Source organism: Lepisosteus oculatus, chromosome 6, assembly GCF_040954835.1.
Source record: "Lepisosteus oculatus isolate fLepOcu1 chromosome 6, fLepOcu1.hap2, whole genome shotgun sequence".
NCBI classification, from domain to species: Eukaryota; Metazoa; Chordata; class Actinopteri; order Semionotiformes; family Lepisosteidae; genus Lepisosteus; species Lepisosteus oculatus.
The window spans coordinates 59807198-59832276 of record NC_090701.1 but is presented as its reverse complement, the minus strand read 5'-3'; the positions used below and the strand labels follow the sequence as shown (position 1 = coordinate 59832276).

Here is a 25079-nt window from a genome sequence, read left to right as displayed (position 1 = left end):
CTTAAAGTGTGAGAGTGGAGCAGAAAAAAGCTTGATGAAAACAGTCATATCATTTTCAAAGACTGGCACTCATGCTCAGGAGAAGGGTCGTGAGAAGAGGTGTTGTGAGAGAGAAACCTACTTCAAAAAGACGCTTCTGGTAGGAGACCAAAATCAGTCCAGGTTGAGCACTAAAAAGACCAGACTCTCCTCCTGGCTTTAAGTAAGGAATTTATTACCTTGCATTTGGAGAAATACTGATTTTTCTCATGGAATCCATAAGCTAGGGAAGGTTTCCTGTTGAGTGATGCACTGTTTTGAATAGGGAAACACAGTAGGTCAATATTTGTTTAGTATCCAATACAGACCCTTTTATTTTGTAAGACACAGGTTTATATATCAGTTATAAGACAAACTCTGTGTCTGTAGAAGGCAGGAACAGGGACTGTTTAACCTGGTTATTATTTTATTACAAAGACATGCTTCTAATTTCTAAGCCTGAGTTATGTTCAGTATTCTCTGGCTGCAGTGGCTGTAATTGTTAATTTTATAATTTGCTTGCATTGTAAGTTTATTTTGATAATGGTGTATAATTCTTGTTTTGTAACTTTAACACACCAAATGTGCAAGATTATTCTTAACCAAGTCTTTGCACAGCTGTAGCTTGTGACCACTTTAGCTATTTGACTGCACTTTTGACAGACCTTTTCTCCATCTTATGCGTTAACATTGCAGGTGAACCATCGTAAGGTATCTCTCTTCCAGAATATTTTTTTTAGCAAGGAGACACAAGATCCATCTCAATAATAATGTAATTTTGTCTAAGACAGGTAAAAAAATTCAATCCTGATTCACATTGTTTTGCATGCTGAAGACGGGCCATATTTGTGAATATTAGGATTTAAGCCATGTGGAAATTACCTTCCGTCACTTTGTATGCACTGCATAAAATATATTTAGTGAATGAGCCCTTGGAGTAGGATTTTAACATGCGCTGTGGGAACTACTGTATCCTGACACTTTTAAATTGACACTATTTGTGTTTTTTTGAAAAATGATAAAAGGTATCTTCCACTGAATAAATGTAAGGTTTCAGAACAAGTGAGCATGGGCTTTTAGCTTTGCAATTTATCGACTTAATTTTGAGCTTCTGTTCACTTAAGTGAATCAATTAAAATAATCCACACAAAGCTGCTTTTACATAAACAGTAAAAGTTAAATGGCTCATTTAGATGGGTTGTTACAGTATATTTATAGCTGTTTTCTTACAGTTCTGTTTTTTCTGCAATGTTGATTTCATACAGTGTGTGTAATTTGTTTATAAGTCATTTCTTTTTTAAACAATACAAATTAAGTGCTCAGATGTCTTCTACTTGGGACCCCAGAGCTTTGCCTAGCTGAGTGTCTGGGCACCTCAGCTGCTGGCCTTGGCTGTTGCAAGGGTAATACTAGTAATAATAGTAATACTGTACTTGCCCATCTTCTGTCAGATTTTCCTTTTTTGTAATCTGTGTTTTTAATTTGTGCAGTTACCTGTGTCTGACATGACCTGGGTTATTGAACGTTCTGTCAATACATCTAGTTTACAAATGACTGTTCTTATTTATTGATAAGATTCTAATCCCACTCCTCTAATATTTGTAAATACTGATTTATACAAACACGATTTATGCAGGCTTGAACAGAAAAATGAAAGCAGGTCCTAACTATGCATTTTCTCAAGGTGGTCTTTCAAAAATGTTTATATCTGAGTGTATCAGATAAAAAGAGCTGCTTTGTTATCTTTGAAGCCCAGGCTGAAATTGAGAGCTCTTTCCTATGGAATTTATCAAAGATGGAAAAAGTATGTCCTGCTGTATCAGCTCAATTTCTCAGTTGGAAAGATTTCCTGGCTTTCTGTAGCATGTGTACATATTCAAACATGATTGAAAAAGAGGGTTTTATTTTGTAAGCTTTGATGGGGTGGTATGATACTATATAGAGGGCAGTGTATGCTTTTGATCACAAAAGTCTATGTACAGTAGCTGTGGTAGAAATGGCTATCTGCTGCTCTGTACAGTATGTGTGTTTATATTTGAAGAATGCCATGATGACCTTTGAGGAGGAGAAGATGCACATGGCCTGTGAAGACCTGAAGACGACAGAGAAGTTGTGTGAGAGTGACGATACCGGAGTCATTGAGACAATCAAGAACAAGATCAAGCGGAATGTGAGTTGTAGCTGTTGACTGTTACCCAGACAAACAACATTGGTCTGTAACCCAAGGAGTGAAACCAGTTCCTTTGGAGTTACAAATGACATGTAAGCCTTCTGCCAATGATAATAATGTGATTAGCATTTGCACCTTTAATAAAATAGACATTGTGGAAGATTTAATTAAGTCTCTTTAGATAATTGCTGTTCCAGGATGTGATGGATCTCTGTACAGTGGCTGGACAGCATGGACATCTTCAACAGTCTTTCCCTACTTTTGAGGATGGGTGTGCTTATTCAGTGCATTGTTAAGCACTGTTTCCCCTGTGTTGTCTCTACAGTTCCTTGGGACATTTCTGTCAGAGAACTGGTACTCAGTTACTAACGGCAACAGTCTTGAAGTTCTAAACTTCTCATTGACAAATGTTCATCACTGTTGTGTAGGTTTTATGATCTGAAGCAATGGATGTATGTGCTGTGCCATCACTAGACACTCACGAGCCCAGAGAGGATTTCAGGAGGGTGTTTAAATGACATTTTCATGCTATCTGTATACTAGTTCTAGTTCTTACTATTTCATTTGGCTTTGTTGTCATCCATTGCTGCCTTGATGTACCTGCGTAATTGTTCCTTGTACTACACACATGCAGTACGTCCGCTGCAGCGTCCCTGGTCATGACCATACCTTTGCTTTTCCAGACTGACTCCCAGAGATCCACTTCCTCAGTGGTTGATCGCCTTCAGAGACAGATTATTGTAGCAGACTGCCAGGTGTACCTGGCCGTTCTCTCCTTTGTCAAACAAGAGCTCTCAGGTTTGCTGATTTTTTTTTTAAATTTATTGCTTAAAAACCCAAACTACTAAAGAGTAATTACTGACACACGTTTCTAATCTTTGGAAGTCTCCATGAAGGACTGCACATTGTGCTGCTCTGTGTCCCTTGACAGACCCCGAATGTTTGAAATAAACGTTGCTTGACAAACAGAAGTGATGCACCCCGTTAGAACATAAGAACATTTACAAACGAGAGGAGGCTATTCAGCTCATCAGGCCCGTTTGGTAGTTAGTGCTTAATTAAATAGATAGGTAGATAAGACTTTATTTATCCTGAAGGGATCAGGATAGACAAAAAAATTAGAATATGTACAGTAATACAAAATAAATATGAAATAAAATAAATAAATGAAAATAAATACATAGGTGTGTGCAAAATATGATCATAGTCACTGTAAAAGAAATAAAATATGTGCAAAATGTGCAAAGGTATATACAGATTGAGTGTCCAAAAAGTACAATGGAGCAACATGCTGTCCATAGACGAGCAAATGAAGAACCAACAGTCCTAGCCAAGGGCAGCGTTATACACCCTGACAGCTGCCGGGAGGAAAGACCGTAGCTGGTGCAGTCTGTTGCTAAAAGTGCTCCGCAGCCCAATAACTGTCCCATGAAGCGGATGAGAGGCATTGTTCATGATGGCTGTGAGCTTGGTCAGCATTCTCCTCTCAGCCACCACCTCCACGGGGTCAAGGCTCAGCCCCAACACAGAGCCAGCCTTCTTGATTTGAAGTTTATTGAGCCTATTTGCATCTCTTGTCATGATGCTGCTGCCCCAGCACACAACAGCGTAGAAGATGGCCGCTGCCACCACTGATTCATAACAAATGTGTAGCAATGTTCCACACACACCAAAGGACCTGAGCCTCCTAAGAAAAGAGACGGCTCTTACCTTTCTTGTACAGGGGATCAGTGTTACCAGACCACTCCATCTTATCATCCAGGTGTACCCCTAAGTACTTGTAGGACTGCACCCCCTCTATGTATATGGCCAGCAACCATATCACCCTGCAACTCACAACTGGCAACCCACTGAAGCTAAGCAAGTGTGAGCCTGGTCAGTACCTGGATGTGAGACCTCCTGGGAAAAACTAAGGTTGCTGCTGGAAGAGGTGTTAGTGGGGCCAGCAGGGGGTGCTCACCCTGCGGTCCATGTGGGTCCTAATGCCCCAGTATAGTGAAGGGGACACTTTACTGTAAACAGGTGCTGTCCTTTGGATGAGATGTAAAACCGAGGTCCTAACTCTCTGTGGTCATTAAAAATCCCAGGGCGTTTCTCGAAAAGAGTAGGGGTGAAACCCCGGCGTCCTGGCCAAATTTCCCATTGGCCCTTACCAATCATGGCCTCCTAATAATCCCCGTCCATGAATTGGCTTCATTACTCTGCTCTCCTCCCCACTGAGAGCTGATGTGTGGTGAGCGTTCTGGCGCACTATGGCTGCCATCGCATCATCCAGGTGGATGCTGCACATTGGTGGTGGTGGAGGGGGAGTCCCCATTACCTTTGAGAGGAGTGTCCAGAAAAGCACTATATAAGTGTAAGCAATTATTATTATTATTATTATTATTATTTTTATTATTATTATGTCCTCACCCTGGATGGAAACAGGGTTCAGCAGAGACTTATTCCTTCGAAAGTCCAGGACCATTTCTTTGGTCTTGCTGGTGTTTAGCTGGAGATGGTTAAGATGACACCACTCCACAAAGTTGGTAATCAAGATCCTATATTCCTCCTCCTCCATCCCCTCTCTAATACACCCCACAATTGCAGAGTCATCTGAAAACTTCTGCAGATTACATGCCTCAGAGTTGTACCTGAAGTCAGAGGTGTAAAAGGTGAAAGGGAATGGAGCAAGGACAGCCCCCTGTGGAGCCCCAATACTGCTCACAGCCTGTTCGGACACACAGCTCTGTAGATGTACATACTGTGGCCTGCAGGTCAGATAGTCTGTAATCCAGGATGCCAGGGGAGTGTCCACCTACGCCGCCCTTAGCTTATCTCTCAGTAAAAGTGGATGGATGGTGTTAAAGTCACTGGAGAAGTCAAAGAGCATAACTCTCACAATGCTCTCCATCTTCTCCAGGTGAGAGTTAGCTCTGTGTAGCAGATAGATGACTGCATCCTCCACTCCCAAGTAGGCGAACTGCAGGGGGTCCAGTGCTGTACTCACCAGGGTTCAGAGGTGGTCCTGTACAAGCCTTTCATGAGTTTTCGTTAGGTGTGATGTCAGTGCCTCTGGTCTGTAGTCATTCAAGGCTTTAGGGTGCCCCTTTTTGGGTACTGGCACCAGGCAAGATGTCTTCCAGAGCACCGGAACCCTTTCTAATCTCAGGCTCAGGTTGAAGATGTACTGCAGCACTGAACCCTGTTGGTCCACGCAGATCTTTATCACCTTTAGCACCTGGACCTCTTGCAACTATTTTTTGAAAGACACCAGGGCATCAGCTTTAACCACATGGCCAGGCAGCTTGTTTCACACTCCTCCAGCCCGTGGGCCTCCCTCCTGTTCCAGGTTTCAAAGCACTTCCTCATAGTGTCCACCTGTGCCCGCTGGTTCGAGCTTCACCGCTCTTTCAGAGGAAATCTGTTGGGTCGGCTTTGTCATTGACTTTGAGGCATTTCAATACCCACAGGAGGTCCCTTCTCAATCGTCTCTGTCCAGGTCTAAAAAGGTTCAGTTCCTTCAGCCTGGCAGGGTAGGCCATTGCCTCGAGCCCTGGCATGTCTCTGGTGGATTGTCACTGCACTGATTCCAGTGCAGCATTTGTTTTTTCTATAACATGAAGACCAAAAGTATCTTCAGGATTCTAAATGGGGCCTTTCTAGTGCCTTATACAATTTACAATTTACAATTTGATGCTTTTAACGATGTATCCTTGCATTTTATTTTCTCTTTTAATTGCTTTCCCCACATTGTCTAGAAGATGCAAATGATGTGTCGACATAAACACCTAAGTGTTAATTTCTCTTAGCTCTGTGTTTTCCATTTTTTATTTATAGGCTATTTCTACAGCAGCAGCTTCATAATTACAGTACATGGCTGCTAAGTAAATCCATTTTCTTAGTTCCTTAGTTGTGGTACAGAGGAAAATTATATATTTCTTTTTTGTAGCTTATATTAAAGGGGGCTGGATCCTTCGAAAGGCCTGGAAGATCTACAACAAGTGTTACAGCGACATCAGCCTGCTCCAGGACTCGTGTCAGAAGAGGACTTCCCAGGGATCTCTGCCCTCAGATCAGGCCAATGACAACACTCTGTCCCAGGAGGGGCTTTCAGCAGAATCCCTGAGCCGACTGAAGGGCTCCGTGAGCTTTGGATACGGGCTCTTCCACCTGTGCATCTCTATGGTGCCGCCTCACTTGCTTAAAATCATCAACCTGCTGGGCTTCCCCGGAGATCGGCTGCAGGGCCTGTCTTCTCTCATGTACGCAAGTGAAAGTAAGGACATGAAGGCCCCTCTCGCTACGTGAGTAGGTGTATTGTACTGCATGGGGTAATCGATTTTCTTATAAAGTATCTGCAGCTGATTGTGGTTATCTGTTGCACTGGGGGGATTTCTTTATCTTGCAGTGCATTATCCGCAGGGGACTCTTCTTAAAAATCACCCCGCATTTCTACATTGCCACTTTTGTACCTCATTCATAAAACCACTATTAAATAACAAGCGTTATTTAGTACTGCAAAGGTACAAGTAATAGGTTTATTCCATGCTGAAAAAAAGAAAGAAAACACGTTTCAGGTGTCACCTGAAGAAGGCTCCACGGCCGAAACGTTGTGTTTTCTTTCTTCTTTTTTTTCAGCATGGAATAAACCTATTACTTGTACCTTTGCAGCCTATGCATGCTGACGCAGCTACCCACCTGAATTATTTAGTACTGGCACATTAAGGAGCAAATGCATCGTTTCTAGCAATCATCGCAAATAACATGACTGAGAACAGTGGAATGGAATGTAGAGTCTTGTACCAACGTGGACAGGAGACTGAGGCTGGAATGTAATCCCCACCCATAGTCTTATCCCAGCATGTGATCCCACACATTACACAGTGATCTAGTAGGAAGGAAATGTGGGAGAGTTTTGCAAATACAGAAACTGCACGGCTCTGTTCTTTGTTTCCCTGTCCAGCTCCTGACAAAGATTTAAACTGATTTAGGCTGGTGAGCTGAAGCCTTTGCTTTGCGTCGTGGAAAACAACAGATAATCCTTTTGTAGTTTAAAGGCTACGGCTGGCAAGATTGAACTGGAAAATTTCTTAAGTCCCCTTTCTCCTAGTAACAGCCTTAAGTATCTCAGGCAAGATGACTTGAACCTCAGATACCATCAGAAATGAAATTCCTCCCACGATAATACTTTTCTAACATAACAATGTATGTGTATACTTTTAACATGAATATAATATATAATATATAATATAATAATATAACTTGTTAAAATGAACAAGTCATACACTGACACATTAATCATGTAAAAATGGAATAAAACAAAAACAATTCCCATTGATCATCTTCTGTGTATTTACACTGTGTATCACAGCTGAGGAGTAGAAGCCTTGTGCTATTGTTTTTATTTATTAAGTAAAATGATTGCTCTATCTTGATCTGAGTAAACAATAAAAATAGTTTTTAAATAATCACTTTTAGTGTATGGAAATGAGACACAGAAGTCATCCGAAGAGCTTTGGCCATGTGGTTAATACAAACTTAACTCATCGTCCAAAACAATTCTTCTTATTATTTCTACTGTGTGCATTTCTGATATTGCATGAATATTTGTGCAATCTGTAAGAATATCCCTGTTATCATGCTGTTTCTCAATGGTTTCAATATACATGTAACTGTATACATTACATATGTTTTCTGGTCATTTATATCTAGTTTAAAAAAATAGCCTGCATTCTTACAACCCATCTTTTGGCTGGTTGGTGGACAAAAAGATCATTTTGAGAGAAATTGTACTGTATATCTTCCCAACACATTTGGTTCCTTCTCTAAAGAGATTATTTTTGCTGTTAAGTTAAGATCGTTAAAAATACTTCATGCTAAATTTTGCCCAGAAAGGTCTGAAGTAATCAAGTGATAATTCATAAGCTCTACCACACAGGCAATCAATTCAGTACAGCCATTGAATCCTTCACCATCTAGCTAATCAGTTTATTGCACAAACAAATCTAATGGTTGTCTACTATTATAACCTGCTTTCTGTATCAGTATAAGAAACACATTTAGATAAAACCCACCACTGTTAATTTCCTGATTCCATATCTACAGTATATATACAGGTCCATGGCTGCATTATTAGATTTATTTAATCTGCTTCCATCAATGTGTGCCTCTTTCATATTTTGAGCTCCATGGCGAGGTCCTCATGCACACCAATATTTGGAAAGCTTATACTGTATGTAGTGCACAATGAACACACCTTAAATACAGTAGTGCCCTCCTCAAAGTCAGCAGTACACAGTGAGGGCTTATTAGTTATGCAAATAGCATAGCTAACATTTTTCTGTCAACATCTTTCTTGCTTGTGTAAGTAAGAACTCGACAGTGATGGAAAGTCTTGTGCCGTACCCAGATTATGTCAATTCTAGTACAGGATGTGTTTGCCGGGAGCATATTCACTCTGTGGCATTTCAGAGCGCATTCTTATTCTCTCTTGGCATGATGGCCTTGCTTTGCTGAAGCACAGTCACGGGCAAGTGGGAAAAAAAATACAATTTATACTGTGTATACAGTTCCTTGCAAAAGTGTTCACCCCTTTAATTTGATGTCCTATTTTTTGGAGTTACAAATTCGACATTTAACTCTATAAATAGTCAGTTTCAGCATTCAGCTTTTGACTAAAATACTTTAAAAATGTTTATATGTTTGTGTTCCAACACGGCAGGACATCGTGAATAATTTCGCAAGGCCCTGTATATGTGACGTAACTTCAAGATACTTTACCTGGGAGGTAACCAGATGGTATTCATTACCCACAATGCAAGTGGTCAATGACCCTGTATTCACATTTTAAAAAATGCGGAGTTCATGGGGGGAAAAAAACCCCACAATTTTTCACAGTTCTTTGCTTTAGCCCATAAGCTGTGTATGAGAGTCCTACCATCAGCAGTCGATGTTGCAGGTCTCAGTGTCTTCCTCAGTGAGTTGCAGAGGCTGTGAAGTGGTCTCTGAGCTGCCCCTGTCCTTGTCCTTCAGGTTGGCTCTGCTGTGGTACCACACAGTGGTGCGACCCTTCTTCGCCCTGGATGGGACAGACACGCAGGCAGGACTAGCAGAGGCAAAAGCCATCCTTCAGAAGAAAGAAGCGGTGTACCCCAACTCCTCCCTGTTCATGTTTTTCAAAGGCAGGGTTCAGAGATTAGAGGTACAGTGACCTTACCTTCTTTTCCCACCTTGAAGCTGCGCAAGACTGGCTCTGGTTAGTACTGAGATCAGAGGCGCCCCCAAGGAAAACCGGGTTTAATGCTTCAAGTAATGTTGAAGTAGTTCCATTTGTAATACTTCTGGTATTAATGGTCCCAACAAAGAGAAATTTAGCACCAGAATTGAGAATCCCCAGCAAACAGCAGATGTACGAGAGGCAGCGTACCACTGCATGATGAAGATCTGCACTGCTCGAGACTGTGTCCATATGGTAGTGAGGAGCATCCTGTCTTGTCTTCAGTATACATTGGCACTTGGACCACTTGGCATTCTTGCCTCGGGTCCAGGATTTTAAACCGGAGGCCCAGTATGGTGCCAGGGAATGCTTTGCTCTAGGAGGTCCCATTCTTTTGGTCAGACATTAAACCATCATCCTGGCAATTTACTCGGGAATAATCCCCTGGCATGGGTGTAAGAGTTGGGTGCTGACCTCAGCGTCCTTGCTAAATCTGTATTCTGGGCTGGCATGTCTGACCTTAATTCAACTGGTGAAACCCTTTCTGACTTCTTCACCTGATTTGCTGTGTCATGAAAGTGCATACTAGCACGTACTAGCGTATACCGGTCCATACCAGTCCATACTGGTGCACAGAGGCTGCTGCACATCAGCCTGGTGGGTGGGTGCTGCTTTTCAGTGGTTGGGTTTGCCCATTCTTATCTGTAAAGCACTGTGGGGCCCTTCAGCATGAAAATAGCTGTCTAAATACAAATAATATTGTTGTTATTCAGTTCACTGTGCACATTAGAGTGTACATTTCTTCTTTGCTCCTCTGTTGTTCAGCCAGCAAATGTTACGCTGGTCCTCATTAACATGCCTTTGTAAGAACTGAATATGTTATTGTTACTATTATATAAAATGTAGTAGTAGTAGTAGTTTGTGATATTAGTTTTTTCCTTCCTTTTTCTGGGTTTGTAGGGGTGCCAAAGAAGACCCTGAACCCTTTTGTGAAATCTCAGATCGTCTCAGTTCAAGGGTTACAGGAGTATTATTAACCTCTGTAAGAACATTCATAGCAAACATTTGTTTTCCCTCCAGTGCCAGATTAATAGTGCCTTGACTTCCTTCCATGAGGCGCTGGAACTTGCAAGCGATCAAAGAGAAATTCAGCACGTGTGTCTGTATGAAATTGGTAAGTGGTCTTTACATGGGTTATCTGAAAGTGAAGCTTAGAGCTTTTGTTGAATAATTAATCATTTTATGTAATAAGTCATATAATTCTGTTGAATAATAAGTATAATAGTGGTAATGTATGTGGTAATTGTAAGAAAGGAAATAGCCTGATATGAATGACCTGGGTTATAGGTGATTCATGATGTCCATAAAAACTAGTTAAAGTCTTCGAGTCCTCCCGCCTCCTAGCTCTGCAGTATACAGGTCCTCTTGCAGGTACCCATTTTATTCATGCCGTTGCAAATGGACACTAATGCATTTCTCTTTCAGGGTGGTGCAGCATGATTGAGATGAATTTTAAAGATGCATACAAGTCCTTTGAGCGGCTCAAGAGCGAGTCGCGATGGTCTCAGTGCTATTATGCTTATCTGACTGGAGGTTTGTTCAGCCTTTTTAGCCGAGCCAATAATTATCTGTCATTTTCCCGTGAAGTTCTAGATTGTAACAGTTCATCAGTACACAAAATCATAACCAATAAGTGAGGATTTCAGATGTTGGCTCTCACAGATACTGTATAACAGTCAGAAACAAGTAGTGGTTATTTAACCTTGAATATTAGAAAGAAAAACTATATTTATTTCTTCTTGTTTGAGGAATTAATTACAGTGGTATGTTCTTAGAAAAGTTCAAATATATCTAAATTGCTATTATATATGTATTTACTAATGAGCTATACTAACAGTAACCTTGAAGGAGGCAAGGATTACTGTACGTTGAATGTTTTTTTGAAGTATGAATTATGCTTTAACTGAAACAGTCAATATTATTATTATTATTATTATTATTATTATTATTATTATTATTATTATTACCACCCGGTGTAGACTAAATGTACTAAAAGGTGACAGGGAGCCTTGCATTAACATTGAAATTTCAATTCCAGGATATATTATGTAATACTAATGCCATAAGTTAAATTATGTAATGTAAACAAAATAATTAAAACATTCTTTGTGATGAAGGGAATTAACTAAACTTGATCAGACATCTGTATTAATAATAATAATAATAATAATAATAATAATAATAATAATAATAATAATAATAAAGTCCCAGAGACATTGATCCTTATGCATTTTTAACTCCTTATTTTTTGTAACATTTCTTTTGGTTTGTGTAGTATGTTTCTCTTCTGTCTTATTGTTGGACACTTTGCTTAACATTTTCCTGTGTCAGCACATATCAGCCAGCACCAATGAAGATGTATTTGTAGATAAATAACATTAACTTTTGGAGAGAGATCTGTAACAACAGTAGCCTATTGGAATGTGTTTTAGTGAAACACCAGATAAAACCAGTAAGAAGGCCTGATAATCTTTTTATGTGCTTCATGAAGTCTGCCAGGGAGCTACAGGAGATCTGGAGGGTGCAAAGATGGTTTTCAAGGAAGTTCAAAAGCTCTTCAAGAGGAAGAACAATCAGATTGAACAGTTCTCTTTGAAGAAGGTAATTTTATTTTATCATTAGCTGTATATTCAGCATCTTTCTTAAAAACCAAAAAAACACTTGTTCCAACTTTATCTTCACCAACATTACATTTTCAGTAAAAGAATCATGCACTCGTGATTTAAGAGAAGTTGCTTAATCATACTGCTTACTAGTTCGAATTATTTGAAGATTTATAAAACAATCAATTTATCAGCACGTCAATACATTTTTTCCTTAATGACAATTCACAAGGGTTCTAAAAATGAATCCTGGGGTAATCAGATTCTTTAGCTGAGAAACTTCACAAAACACACAAAAGAAAACACCGTATGTCTTCATTTTACCACTAGATGGCAACCAACCAACCTTTTAATGAATATGAATTCCACACTACACTGCACTGTTCACTAGGATTGGAGAATATCACCCTTCTCCCATACATCTGTGATATATAGTACTTGTTTCTATCCTGAAAGTTGCATGTTTACTTTATCACTGCTGTGTTTCTGGACAGGCAGAGCGGTTGAGGAAAATGTCCCCAACTAAGGAACTGTGTATCCTGGCTGCAATAGAAGTGCTGTACCTTTGGAAGGCTCTCCCTAACTGTTCATTCTCCAAGCTGCAGCACATGAGTCAAGGTGAAACATACTGAGCATGCCACCACTCTCTGTGCACTCATTGAATTGCATCTTTAATCTCCTTAATAGTTTTTAACTTATGTAGCGGTCAGTTCTACTGCTTCAAAGCACCAAGGCAACTGGTTCACAGCTTGAGCAGGTGAAGTGTGTGATGTGTGTGGAGTTTGCATGTTCTCCCCAAGGTTGGATGGGCTTATGCAGGTCTATCTCTTTACCTCTACCTCTGACCTTGTATGGAGCAGCCCCTTTGTCTCTCTCTTCTGTGCTCTGTGTATTGGCTATAAGACCGAAATGGACAAAGAACGATCTTTTGCACTACTTTTATTCATCCCTTTTTCTAATTGCTTCATCCAATTTAGTGTTGAGAGGGAGGTGGAGCTTATCCTGGCAAGCAACGGGCACAAGGCAGGGTACACCATGGATGGGAAGTCCGTCCACACAGGACACACACACTCACACCAGGGTCAGCGTTCCCAGAAGCCAGTTAACCTACCAGCATGTCTTTGGACTGTGGGAGGAAACTGGAGCACCCAGAGAAAACCCACATGGACACAAGAACATACTGTATAAACTCCCCATAGACAGTACGCCAGGTCCAGAATTGAACTTGGAGCCCAAGTGCTGCAAGGCATGGTGCTACCACACTACTTTTATCTTTATGAACTTTGAAACCCATGATTAGGGTTGGAATTCATTAAAACATGCAGCATATGTATGGGGAGTTGTTTATTTTGTTTTTAATCTCCTTCAGTGCAGAATGGCCAGCTGTCATACTTTACTTCCCATTGGAGTTTACCCCCTTTATGATTGCACAACATTAACAAGATTTTTTAAAAATTAAATGAAGGCATGGTCACACACTTATGTGCTGTAACACTGTGGTGTATCGCCATGTAATTCATGCCTGTTTCTCAAGTATTCTGCATGTGCACTCAGGTTATTAGACGCTTAAGTATTGCCTCTAATGTCATGGATTTCAATTATCCAGATCGCTTTTGTAGAGCAAGAACGAAAGAAAAATTGTTAAATAGTGGGTTCCATGTTCTTTCTTTGAGGTCTCAGAGCTCAGGAACATCTTTATTTTCTCTTTTCCACTGCAGTTAACAATACTGTTTAATTTTAAAAAAATGGCAGCAGGAAGAGTGCCTGTGCTCTTTACTGCATTAGTGCCATGTAGTGTCTTGTATTGCTTAGAAAGGCTTTGTTCTGGTAGATTTGACAAATTTCCGTACAACCTCTCTCTGTCTTCAGCTTTACAAGAAGTGAATGATCCGGCATATGTGGGCTTAAAGAACTTACTGCTTGGTGCCATACACAAATGTCTAGGAAACACGAAGGATGCCATTCAGGTAAGCCCGTTTAAAGAGCCTTGTACTTAGAATTGTTTTACGAATCAAAAGCAGCCAAAAAGCCGGTCACTTTCCATTCATTTACTGTACATGCTTGTGGTTAGGTAGATCTTTAGGTCTTGAGACCGTTAGGGGGTGGTGCGGCAGCTCTGTAGCTAAGGATCCGGGCTTGTGGCTGGAAACTTGCTGGTTCGTATCCCGCGGCCGGCAGAGGAATCCTACTCCGTTGGGCCCCTGAGCAAGGCCCTTCACCCCAACTGCTCCAGGGGCGCCGTATAAATGGCTGACGCTACGCTCTGACCCCCAGCTTCTCTCCCTGTCTGTGTGTCTCATGGAGAGCAAGTTGGGGTATGTGAAAAGCTGAATCCCTAATACAAGAAATTGTGTATGGCCAATGAAGTGATCTGATCTTTGAGCATTAGAACGATTAGATCAGATTATTTTTTAAAAAACTGAAACCAAGTCACAAATATGTGGGAGCAGCAATGTCTTTGTATCCAAAAACCTGTTTCTTTCTCTTAAATAATTCCTTCTCTCTAGTCCTTCCAGTTGGCTGTAAGAGATGAGCTGGGACGCCAGAGCAATTCCTACGTCCAGCCGTACTCCTGTTATGAGCTCGGCTGTATCGTTCTGGAAAATCCAGAGGTAAGAAGTATTTCAGTATTTATCTGTAAAATATCCTCCTTCAAGTCTAAAACGAATTCGGTCTTGTTTGTCTGACAGTATGACATAATTATTTTCCATAAATTAGTTTATTGTATTTAAAGCATATAAAATTCACTAGAACTACGTTATTCTTTTAATATTTTGAAAACAGGTCCATCTAAAAAAAATCAGAGAGCATTTTCCGACTGCATTGATGATTGTATTGTCCCTCATCTTGGAAAAAAATTGTGCTCCTCAGGGAAGAAGCACAAGAATATCAACTGGAGTGTCACACGCTGGTGAATTTATCTCCTCAGATAATAGCCTAAATTGAGTCAAAAATGTGTCTATTGGTGACTTTCCTGGATCTGACCAGCCAAACTCACATCACGTGACTAACACTGTACATAAAAGAGAGAGTACAGAAGAGAAAATATAACAGGAGAGAAGAAGCAGACAGGAGAGAGAGAGTGCCAGTATTTTATACTGCTCAACACTTCATTCTTCACAGATGAATAGGAACCTGTCAGGCGTTTACACACTAAAGGGACTCATTAAATTAAGGCTGTGTGTTTTGTCTATGTGTAATTATTTAATTGTCCTTTTTCAGTCTTTTGCTTCCCTTCCCTGCTTTAAATGACTATGCTACTACCCTGTCCAAGCACGTTGGCCAGCAATATTCCAAACCATGTTGCAGAAAAGCTCTGGTCCTACCTGACAAGCTACCGGACTCCTGTCAGTAACCATAACACCTGCCAGCTATGTACAATCGATGGTGCTTTATACACATCTTCAGCCATCAGACATCTCCCTTTAAAAAGTCTGACACTAACCGGTACCACTTAAAGCAGACACAGACCTATTAAAACATGTAAATTACCAGATGAGATTGAATGTTTATCAGTAATACTTTTTTCCTGGGTTTCAGAACCAACACCATAACAAACCATGCTATGCCAGTCTGAGTTAAATCATTCATTAATTTTCTCTGTGTAGTGCCTAACACAATATCATAGAATACACATTTTGGTTCTAAACATTACATCAGTCTTCTGCCCAACGTGTAGAGTCATCCAAGGATTTTAACCATAAAATAAGGATTACTTCGCATTTATTGCCGCTGCGCTGACAAATTAATTCCATAAATATGTGCATTTACTGATCATAAACATTAGTCATCATAAAAATGTGAAAAAGGTGTGCGTCAATATGTTCAAACCGATAATGCCACTTTTGAATGGAAACAATGTAATCAAATTAAGCTTGTAACTTTATGCATGTAGAAAAATAAAGTATAAGGATTTTGGACATTGATTAACTATTTTTGCCATCATTGTGATTAACTGATCATTCGTGACTGACTGTGATACAATTATCTCTTTGTCTGTTACATCAGCTCTATATCACCACTGTGGTTGATTGGGCATGAGTGATGGGGTTGTTGAACCTATTGAATATCAGGCCAGGTGAAAGTCAAGAAAGAAAATCATAGAGCCAGTATCTCCCACTTACCAAGAGAGCACCACACGTCTGTGGCCGGTGTGTTGGAGGCTGGAGTAAGTCCAGTGGAGTAAGCACTGGATCCTGGTCCTCAATGTGTCTAGTCCGCTGTGATGGACATCAGCAAGTTGTACTCATCAATGGCATCCTGACTGCACAGCGCTATACTGTAGGGACATCATCTGTGTCTCATCCTGACTTGACAACATTCCAGCAGGCACGTGCTTGTCCACATGCCTTTCTTGGGAGATAAAAATGTTTGAATCAATGTTTAAAGAATAACGGGTTTGGTGCACTCATCCTCAGGAGGCATGAATCGTTTCAGTTTCTGCAAAATGCATAAAATGCGGATCCACATCCACATCCGTCTGTAACATAGGCCCTCGGTTCAGGCTGCCTGACCCAGGAGTCAGGGGTTCAAGCATGGACTAACGGACTAGTTCATGTCACTAGCTGACAGTGACTGGGATTGCCCAGGTGATCGTGCACAGTCGCTCTTCTCGGTTCTTGGTGTTTCAGTGAGGGCTGATCACTGAGTGACACTCCTCTGCACCAGTCGACACTGATGCTCCTGAGCAGGGCTTTGAGGAAAGTAGCTCCAAGGTGGACGCATATCAGGAGCCGCTTCCACATCCTCCCCTGTGGGTACGAGGATATTCCCAGTGAATTGACAGTTATTCTACATTGTCGATATATAGTATCAAAAGCAACTGGCAAGTTTACATTTAAAAAAAATAAAGTTGGAAAATTGATCATTTTAAATTATGGTATACACAGTGTTCTGTGCAGGAAATGTTAGGTGTTTGTACTGTATATATGCTAAAAACTTCTGATTTTCTTTTTTTCAGACTACAGGGAAAGGAAGAATATTGCTCCTTCAGGCTAAGGTACGGTATACAGTGTTACCGAGCATTTACTGTATATTGTGAATTTACACAGTGAACTACTGTAAAATCTACTTGAAATGTAATATAATGCTAAGAAGGTAATGCGGAAACAATGAACTTATTAAACTTTTCCTTACAATCCTACAGGTATCCCTCAATTTATGAAATTTCGGTACCAAGTCTACTAATCTATGCCAGTTTTTTTTTTAAATGCTTTTGCTGTAATGAGCAAAATTCCTTCCTTGCTGAGCATCCTATTGTAGGTCACAGAATACACTTCAGTGCATAGCCTGGGTCCAAACATTCTACATCTTCAGTATAATCATATTACTAATTCTGCAGATATCCCAGAGCTGCCGAGGTTTGTCTTAACAGGGAGGAAATCTGTTCTACTTCTGCTTTCTGAAACCGTTTTTTTGTTTCCTCTCCTGCAGGAGGAATTCTCCGGCTATGATTTTGAAAACAGGCTGCATGTGCGCATTCATGCTGCATTAGCCTCCCTTAAAGAAGTTGTTCCACAGTGACACCGTAATCCCTCCCTCCCGTCACACAGGCGAAAAAGCACTCCTGATCTGCACTTTATGTTGTGCGCAAGACTAAGTGGACACAGGGAGCCTGGCTTTATTTATGAAAGCCAGCAGTGCATAATTCTGTGACTTAATTTTATTTCTGAATTTGTTTTATTCTCATCAGTAGGGGAATCGTTTAGATACGTTGTTTAACACTGAGTTGTTTTGTTACATAATGAAGTTATGAAGAGTCCCAATCCCATAGCAGAGTATCGGGTGGCCCTTGTTTCGTGTTGTTAACCTGGTCAGTCTTGTTTTTGCCCGTCTACAGACTTGAACGATGAGTGGTAGTGCTTGAAAAGCCAAGAGAAGTCATACTTCTTCATTTTCCTTCAGGCCACATCCATTTGCGGCTGGGGCATAAAACTCAAATCAACAAATCGCAGTTTTGAAGCTATTGTGTTGATTCTGTCAAGAGGCAAGGGAAAGGTTTTTAGTCACTTGTCTGTCTTGCTTTCACAGAACCAGACAAACGTTAATGGCATTTCAATATAGCCATACAAGACAATGCATTAACTCTTACTTAGAAGTTAATTCACTGTTTGTGAGCATCAGTGAGGCCTGCTGTACATAAGTGTTTGAAGAATCCAGCCATCACTAAAACAAACACACTATACTATAAAGGTAATTTGTTTGGGATGGTATAGCAATAGGCAAGATGGAGGTACGCTTCTCAGACTTGCAGCAATGATTTTAAATTTAAAGTCAACGCAAGTCTTTGACTTGTGTGCACGAAATATTGTTCTTGGTTATGAATTAGCAGCAGTTTGGATATCGTTTTACGCAACAGAGCTATAATGTAGTTCAGTAAAAGACCAGCAGAATGTGCTTACTGTCCTACACTGCGAAAGGTGGAGCCAAAATCTGTTATTTAAAGTGCCATCCACTAAAATAATGTTTTTAATGTCACACTAAAAATCTTTCTCTCTTCTCTTTATACATGATCTCCTTTGACCCAAACATGATCTTTTTAGTCTTTTTTTAAGCCGTTGAGATTTTAGACCTTGTAGGATTTTCTTAAATTTCTTTCCATAGAACCACTAAACTCCAGAAATTACCCCTTAAATACATTGGAAAACTATTTTCTATGTATTTTCTAAAGTAACTAAATACCTCAAATTTACACAATTAACACATAAATATAGAATGTGTATATATAGTATTCACAGATGTATATAACCTTTGTATGTTGCGTATCACTTAAATATAACGGAGGAGAGAAGCAGCTTTTATTGCCTTTCATTTCTGGTTTTGGTTTATTCCTTTGATTTGGCTTTTGTGACTGAACAAGCTGCTGTCTCACAAGTACATTGTGCATGACTATTTACCATCGTTTGCCACAAAAGAAGAATTTTCAAAGTAAGAAGCGCACCAGGAAGTCCCACTGAATCCAAGATACCAAATCTCCTTTTAATTCAAATTACAACTTCCATTAATTATTACTGGTATTTAAACCAAGGCTGTATTCTGTTAACGCCCACACCCACAAATACATATCACTAAATGCAGGCCTTCAATGTTAATCCATCTGTAATGTTAAAGTTAGAGCTTTAACCAACAGTTAAAGAAAAGTTCAGCCAGTTTGTATATTGTCTGAAAAACAGTAAGGACACAATGGACAAAAAATAGATATCTATATATTGCCAAATTTGTTGATAATGTGTGTGTAGCTGTGTTTGCCTGGGTGATGGAGATTGCAGGTAAAAAAATGCTGCTGAATCTTTTTGGGAAATTAGTATATTTGCAGTACCTATAAAGTCCTTATCAAAATAAATTGATAAAGATTTGTGTATCCCCCATAAATCACCTTGTATTTCTGTGTGTGTGTATATCTATGAATTAGAACATTTGCTACTTTTTTGCAGGGGTTTTGTCCTATTTCTAAAATCTAAAATGTAGCACAGTAATGATTAGGATATTTTCTCGCAAAATATTTGTATATTTTTCCTGAGTTTCTAGAATAGCAAAGCATAGTATCTTAGAAGTGCATGTTCATAATCAGGTTCATTTCTTGAGGTTGAATACAATTGCAATATAGTCTGAAGAAATTCAGACATCTTATTCTCGTTTTACAGATAGAAAAGTTTTCAAAATAGTTTTTCATCCTTTATTTTAGGATTACAATGAGGCTTTCATATCAGATCATACCGGTGACGAGTGCTTTGTAATATATCGATATTCAGTGCCATGTAAAGGTTTGAAGGTGGCAACAGTGGGGTGGTTACTGAGCACACTATTGTTACCTTTTCTGCTCTTTAGTGTTCGCATTATTAATATCTTTGCGTCTCTGAACAGGTCACTGTTTAATCTTTAAATTACACCACGGATGTTGGTGCGAAAGGTGCCTTGTACTGTAAGTATTTTGGGTATAAACTTATGGCCTCCCCGCCTCAGCCTTTGGGTGGGTTGACTTCATATCTTTCTGCTTCAGAAAAATACAGTTCTTCTCTGGGTGCTGTAAAGGTTGGTGATCCACAGGACTTGGTTGTGGGTCCTTTACTTGCTCTTTTTGTTACCAATGCAAATGTCAAAGAGTAGTGTAGTCTAGTGGATCAGCCATTAAGCCCGTCACCAGGAGTGGGTTCACCCACTGCAGACCCTGGTATTGTACTCTTGAGAAAGGTACTTTATCCAAGTGATCCCAGTCCATCCAGCTTTAGAAGTAGGGACCAGCATTGTTGGGGGGTGACTCTTGGGACTTGATCTGTGTCCCCTCCTATGGCTGTAAGGAGTCAAGAGCTCTTTAATCTGAATAACCAAAAGACAACTTCTTCAGGAACCACTTTTACATTCCAAGTGTATTTAAGCCATTGACAAGTATTAAGTAATTATTTGTCTTTTGGCCTGCAGATTTTTTGGGATCTACAGCTCAATTTTTGAAATTGGTCCCATTGGTAGCTTTCACTGCAGGAAGGGTACAGAAATGTTAGCGCATGCCTTTGGGACCTGTTGATGAGTGAGATTTTCAGTTAGTATGCCTTCCTAACACAATTCCAACTTCTGTACATTACCGCAGGTTGATTACTTGATGACGTCTTCCTGAACATATTACACTATTGTTTAAGGACTGAAGGAGTAAGGAACAAGTTAGATATGCAAAACCTTGCTTTCTAAATATATGCTGTGGAAATAATTTCCATGTACAGCTCCTCTTGCTTAATTATAATTATTTCCGTTGCCTTAAGTCAGACTTATTGGACTATAATTACTTGGTTTGGTTTTTTTAAACCTTGGTGTGTATGGGTACTATGTTAGCAATTCTCCAGTTGTGTCAATGGCTTCTGAAGAACATCTTTCATTTCCAACTAGTAAGATACCATCAGACACTAGAGATTTATTCATGCTGCAGAAATCACTGCTGAAACACTTCTCCCTCTTCTACGCTAATACTCTCTAGTTATAACATGCATGCAACCCTTGCACTTATAAATGGGGAGTGTTTTGGCAGTGACCTCTCCAGCATCTTTTGGAGCCCATAACATTTTTCATGCTGGCCATTTTACAGTTCCTATAAGTTCTGTTTCAGAAAACCAGACGTCTTCTGCACTCAGTTTACTTGGCAGGTATCTCTGCTTGTCTTGCAAGTGTGATGATGTCTGGCTAAAGACTGCTCCCCATTCTTGGTTGACTGTTCCCAGCTGGTGGCTGTCAAATGTCTCAGCTGAGCTCTGATTATGAAACCTTGAAGTCAACACCTTGACTGGACAAGTAAGATTATTGTGATAACGAGCTACACATAAAGTAATTTGAATTGATCCTCCCAGTTAAGGTACCTAATCAAACTGGAATTCCCGCTCTGTTGATGTGAAACACTCCATATGGAGGAACAAGTAAAGGTTTGTTCCATGCTGAAAAGAGAAGAAAAGAAAAATGCTCCACAGCCGAAATGTTGTGTTTCTTTTCTTCTCTTTTCAGCAAGGAATAACCCTTGACTTGTTCCTTTACAGGGTACGCATGCCGACGCAGCTCACTACTTAAACTACTCCATATGGAGGACAGGGTAAGGAAAGATCTAGAAATATACACTTTTCAGAATCTTTCTCACTTGGATGTCAAATTAAAACAAAAGTTTGTAAGATTGTTTCCAAAGACAGGTCCTCTAGATGATAAAATCAACTGCTAAAAGGCAGTTACCTGGTCTTTGTTTTATTTGTTTGGCCTCAGCAGTAATTTCACCACAGAATCTCAGATTCTGTACTGACAGAAATAAAGATCTCAACTATGGTCCTGGAGAGCATCAGTCCAGTAATTGTGGAGGTGATATTATTAAATAATCATCTATTTTCTGAAACCTAGAACATTTATAAACACTCCACATATTGATCAAGATTAATTTTAATGGTGAATTAAGCAGAGTTCTATATGTGGGTATACAGTAAACTGTAAGATTTTGTTAATGTTTTCTTGGTCTTTTTTATGTATTTTAACATTTTTTGGATGCATTAGCTTTAGTGTAAGACTTGCATGTATTGACTGATACCTTGAATAATCTTGGTGGTGTGAGTTTAAGTTATTAACAGGCTTGTTCATTTTCAACATCTGTATTTTTGCTGTTCACAGTACACTAGTAAAACATAACCTCTTCTAGGATTTATTAAGTGAAGTTGCTGTATATATTGTTCTGAAATACAATATTTGGTGTTTACAGTAAGTATTTAACAATTTAAAATGTTATACAACTAATAATGGTGTGATGCCAAATTGCATAAAAGTCAGAATATGACCCCATGTTCGATCATCTCCCCCTCCCCCTTTCTAAAAAACATGCGTCTCACTGAAGTAAAAAATAAATCTTCCAGCAGCTCTAATCTTCAGTGGAAGAGCTTCACCACCTCCCGGAAAAAGTCATTAGTAGGTCTAGACCATTAACATGAAAATATGGGCGTCTTACTACAATATTTTAGCAGCAAAAATCTAAATGTCAGAAAGCAGCAAACCTCCAAATTGTCACAGAAACACATGTAAATGAAAGAAACAACTATACTGATTACATTCTGTTTTACACCTACATAAATAAATTTTAATCCACATTTAGCGCATACAAAGCCCTGTAGCACTGCATTTTTTTTTAAACGGTGTTTCTCGAAAAGAGTAGGGGTGTAACCCCAGCATCCTGGCCAGATTTCCCATTGGCCTTTACCAATCATGCCCTCCTAATAATCCCCATCTATGAATTGGCTTCATTACTCTGCTCTCCTCCCCACTGATAGCTGATGTGTGGTGAGTGTTCTGGTGCACTATGGCTGCCGTCACATCATCCAGGTGGGGCTGCACATTGGTGGTGATGGAGGGGATTCCCATTACCTGTAAAGTGCTTTGAGTGGAGTGTCTAGAAAAGCGCTATATAAGTATAAGCGATTATTAATTATTATTATTAATAAAATGAAAATCAATCTGTCCATTATTTTTTCATAACAACAGTGAAGTATTGCAGTTGTGTACAGGTGTTCCTGTATTTTTTCTTTTTGCTTACAGCATTACAGTACATCACTCAATAACCGCTTACCCCATTCATAATGGCCCTGTCCTGGGAAGCACTGGACACAAGGCAGAACACATCCTGGACAGGACACCAGTCCATCACAGGGCACACACACGCACACGGGCACACCAGGCCCAATTAACCTCCCAGCATGCTTTGGGCTATGGGAGGAAACTGGAGCTCCTAGAGACACTTCACACAAACCTAGGAAGAACATGTAAAGTCCACACAGACAGCACCTCACGGATTGAACCCAGGGCCCCAGTGCTTATCTTAAAGTCTTGGGAAATAATTTTACAAACTGGGATTTCAGTACCCATTATAATTCAAAACATGGTGAATATGCTCTCAAAATTACCACATTTTGTAGCTGGAGCATTGCAGATATTCAAGGATTAGACTGAAGAATTAACAGTATTGTGCTCATTAACTGTTCCTCTCGAAATCTTTTGGTTTTGATTCTTTGCCGATACAGTATATGGTACTGTATACAGAAACTAACAGGGTATGATTTTAGTGCTCTTCATTAGTACTCAGAGGTATGATCATGAAGCAATACATTGGAGTTAAGTGTTTTTGAGTTGTTTAACTGGGATTGATGTATTCTGAGGCATTTGTGTTTTTTTCTGTAGTGGTAAAGTAAGTGCACAATTTTATTTATTGCCAAATATTGGAAATAACAATTATGGTTTTAATAGACAATCTTTAAATATACCTTTCAGCCATCCCTTTTAAGTTTATTTTTTAACAAAAAATTAAATAAAGTTGTGCCACAATGTAAGCATTAAAAACATTCTTTATTAATGTTACATTGTCAATATGTAGCTATAAACCAAGGTCTCACAAAATCCTGTTCATTAGAAAAACCATATACAGAACTTTAAGCCTTGTTAGAACTTGTTAGATACACTCTACATTGGGAAAGGAGTAAATATTTGTTTTTGCAGGAACTGGTTTTCCTGTGTTGAGAAATGTTTTCTTCATGGAATTCAGAAAATTGTCATGAAATAATAAACCTGGTGTTGAAAGGTTACCCTCTAATGCTTGTCTAATGTGGTTATTTACTGCATATCGAAGTGTGGACTCAAGGAGGGGTATTTACAGAGGCAAAGATGCAAAGTCAAATGGTCTTCTATTATGACCTGTTTAATTTACACCCATGATGAAATAGGAATAATAAGCATCAAATACCAGACAGATTTACAGAGTCTCAGCAGTCCTTGCAGGAGAGTCACCGTGAAGTGACACCGGGTTGGCACCTCCTCCCCTGTCTTCTTCCAGTGGAATCGGAAGGTGTTCGTTGTGCAAGCCATTCCTGCGGAGGAAACACACCAGGCTCCAAAGAAGCTCAACGGTCAGTGTGACAGGCCCTGGCCTGGATCCGCTTGGGGTTACTCCAACCCGGGTTCAGGCGCAGTGGGGAGTGAAAGTATGAAGAGTCCTTGCTGGTCTCCAGGAGGGAGACGGGTGCTGTGGGCAGACACATGCACGCACGCAGGCCACGAGCACCTTATGAGGCAGAGAGAGTAAAGAGAGGACAAGAAAGTGTACGATCCCACCCAGCTCAGTTGCTGCTTGGCCTTAACCCCCGGGGCTCAACCCAGAGCGAGACCAGCTCAAGCACTTCTTGATCACCTTCTAGACCTCTGGAAAACCAATGCTGCAGACTAGCCACACACACTTGATCTTAGCCAAAAGGCAGAGAAGTTTCCGGTTGTATAAATACACCCTTATTTACTATGCTTTGATACAGGTTTACAGAAATATGTAATTCATGGTGTACATAGTATGTCTTGAATTTAGATTGACCTGTTTAGTTTGTTTGATGGGACAGTATTGTGTGTGAGTATTACAAAAACATCATAATTGCATACAGTATATCTTTTTGACCGTAAAAATATAATATCATTTTTAATTTAGATGAATGTCTGTATTGTTAGTTTCATAACCCTTAAAGCAAAGGTATGGAAGATTGTTACA

At 39.8% G+C, this 25079-nt stretch overlaps 1 protein-coding gene across 1 annotated transcript in view; it reads left to right on the top strand.

Moving 5' to 3' along the window:
* ttc39c (tetratricopeptide repeat domain 39C) overlaps window positions 1-24140 on the top strand; it is a 49866-nt gene extending 25726 nt beyond the window's left edge. The window contains exons 3-14 of the mRNA XM_006634042.3: window positions 2060-2188; window positions 2872-2986; window positions 6120-6474; window positions 9203-9371; window positions 10467-10560; window positions 10872-10979; window positions 11938-12047; window positions 12544-12667; window positions 13919-14016; window positions 14557-14661; window positions 17010-17048; window positions 17483-24140. Coding sequence (XP_006634105.1) covers window positions 2060-2188; window positions 2872-2986; window positions 6120-6474; window positions 9203-9371; window positions 10467-10560; window positions 10872-10979; window positions 11938-12047; window positions 12544-12667; window positions 13919-14016; window positions 14557-14661; window positions 17010-17048; window positions 17483-17572 — 1536 coding nt within the window. The 3' untranslated portion in view covers window positions 17573-24140. The remainder of the gene's footprint in view (window positions 1-2059; window positions 2189-2871; window positions 2987-6119; window positions 6475-9202; window positions 9372-10466; window positions 10561-10871; window positions 10980-11937; window positions 12048-12543; window positions 12668-13918; window positions 14017-14556; window positions 14662-17009; window positions 17049-17482) is intronic.
* Window positions 24141-25079: the final 939 nt, after the last annotated feature.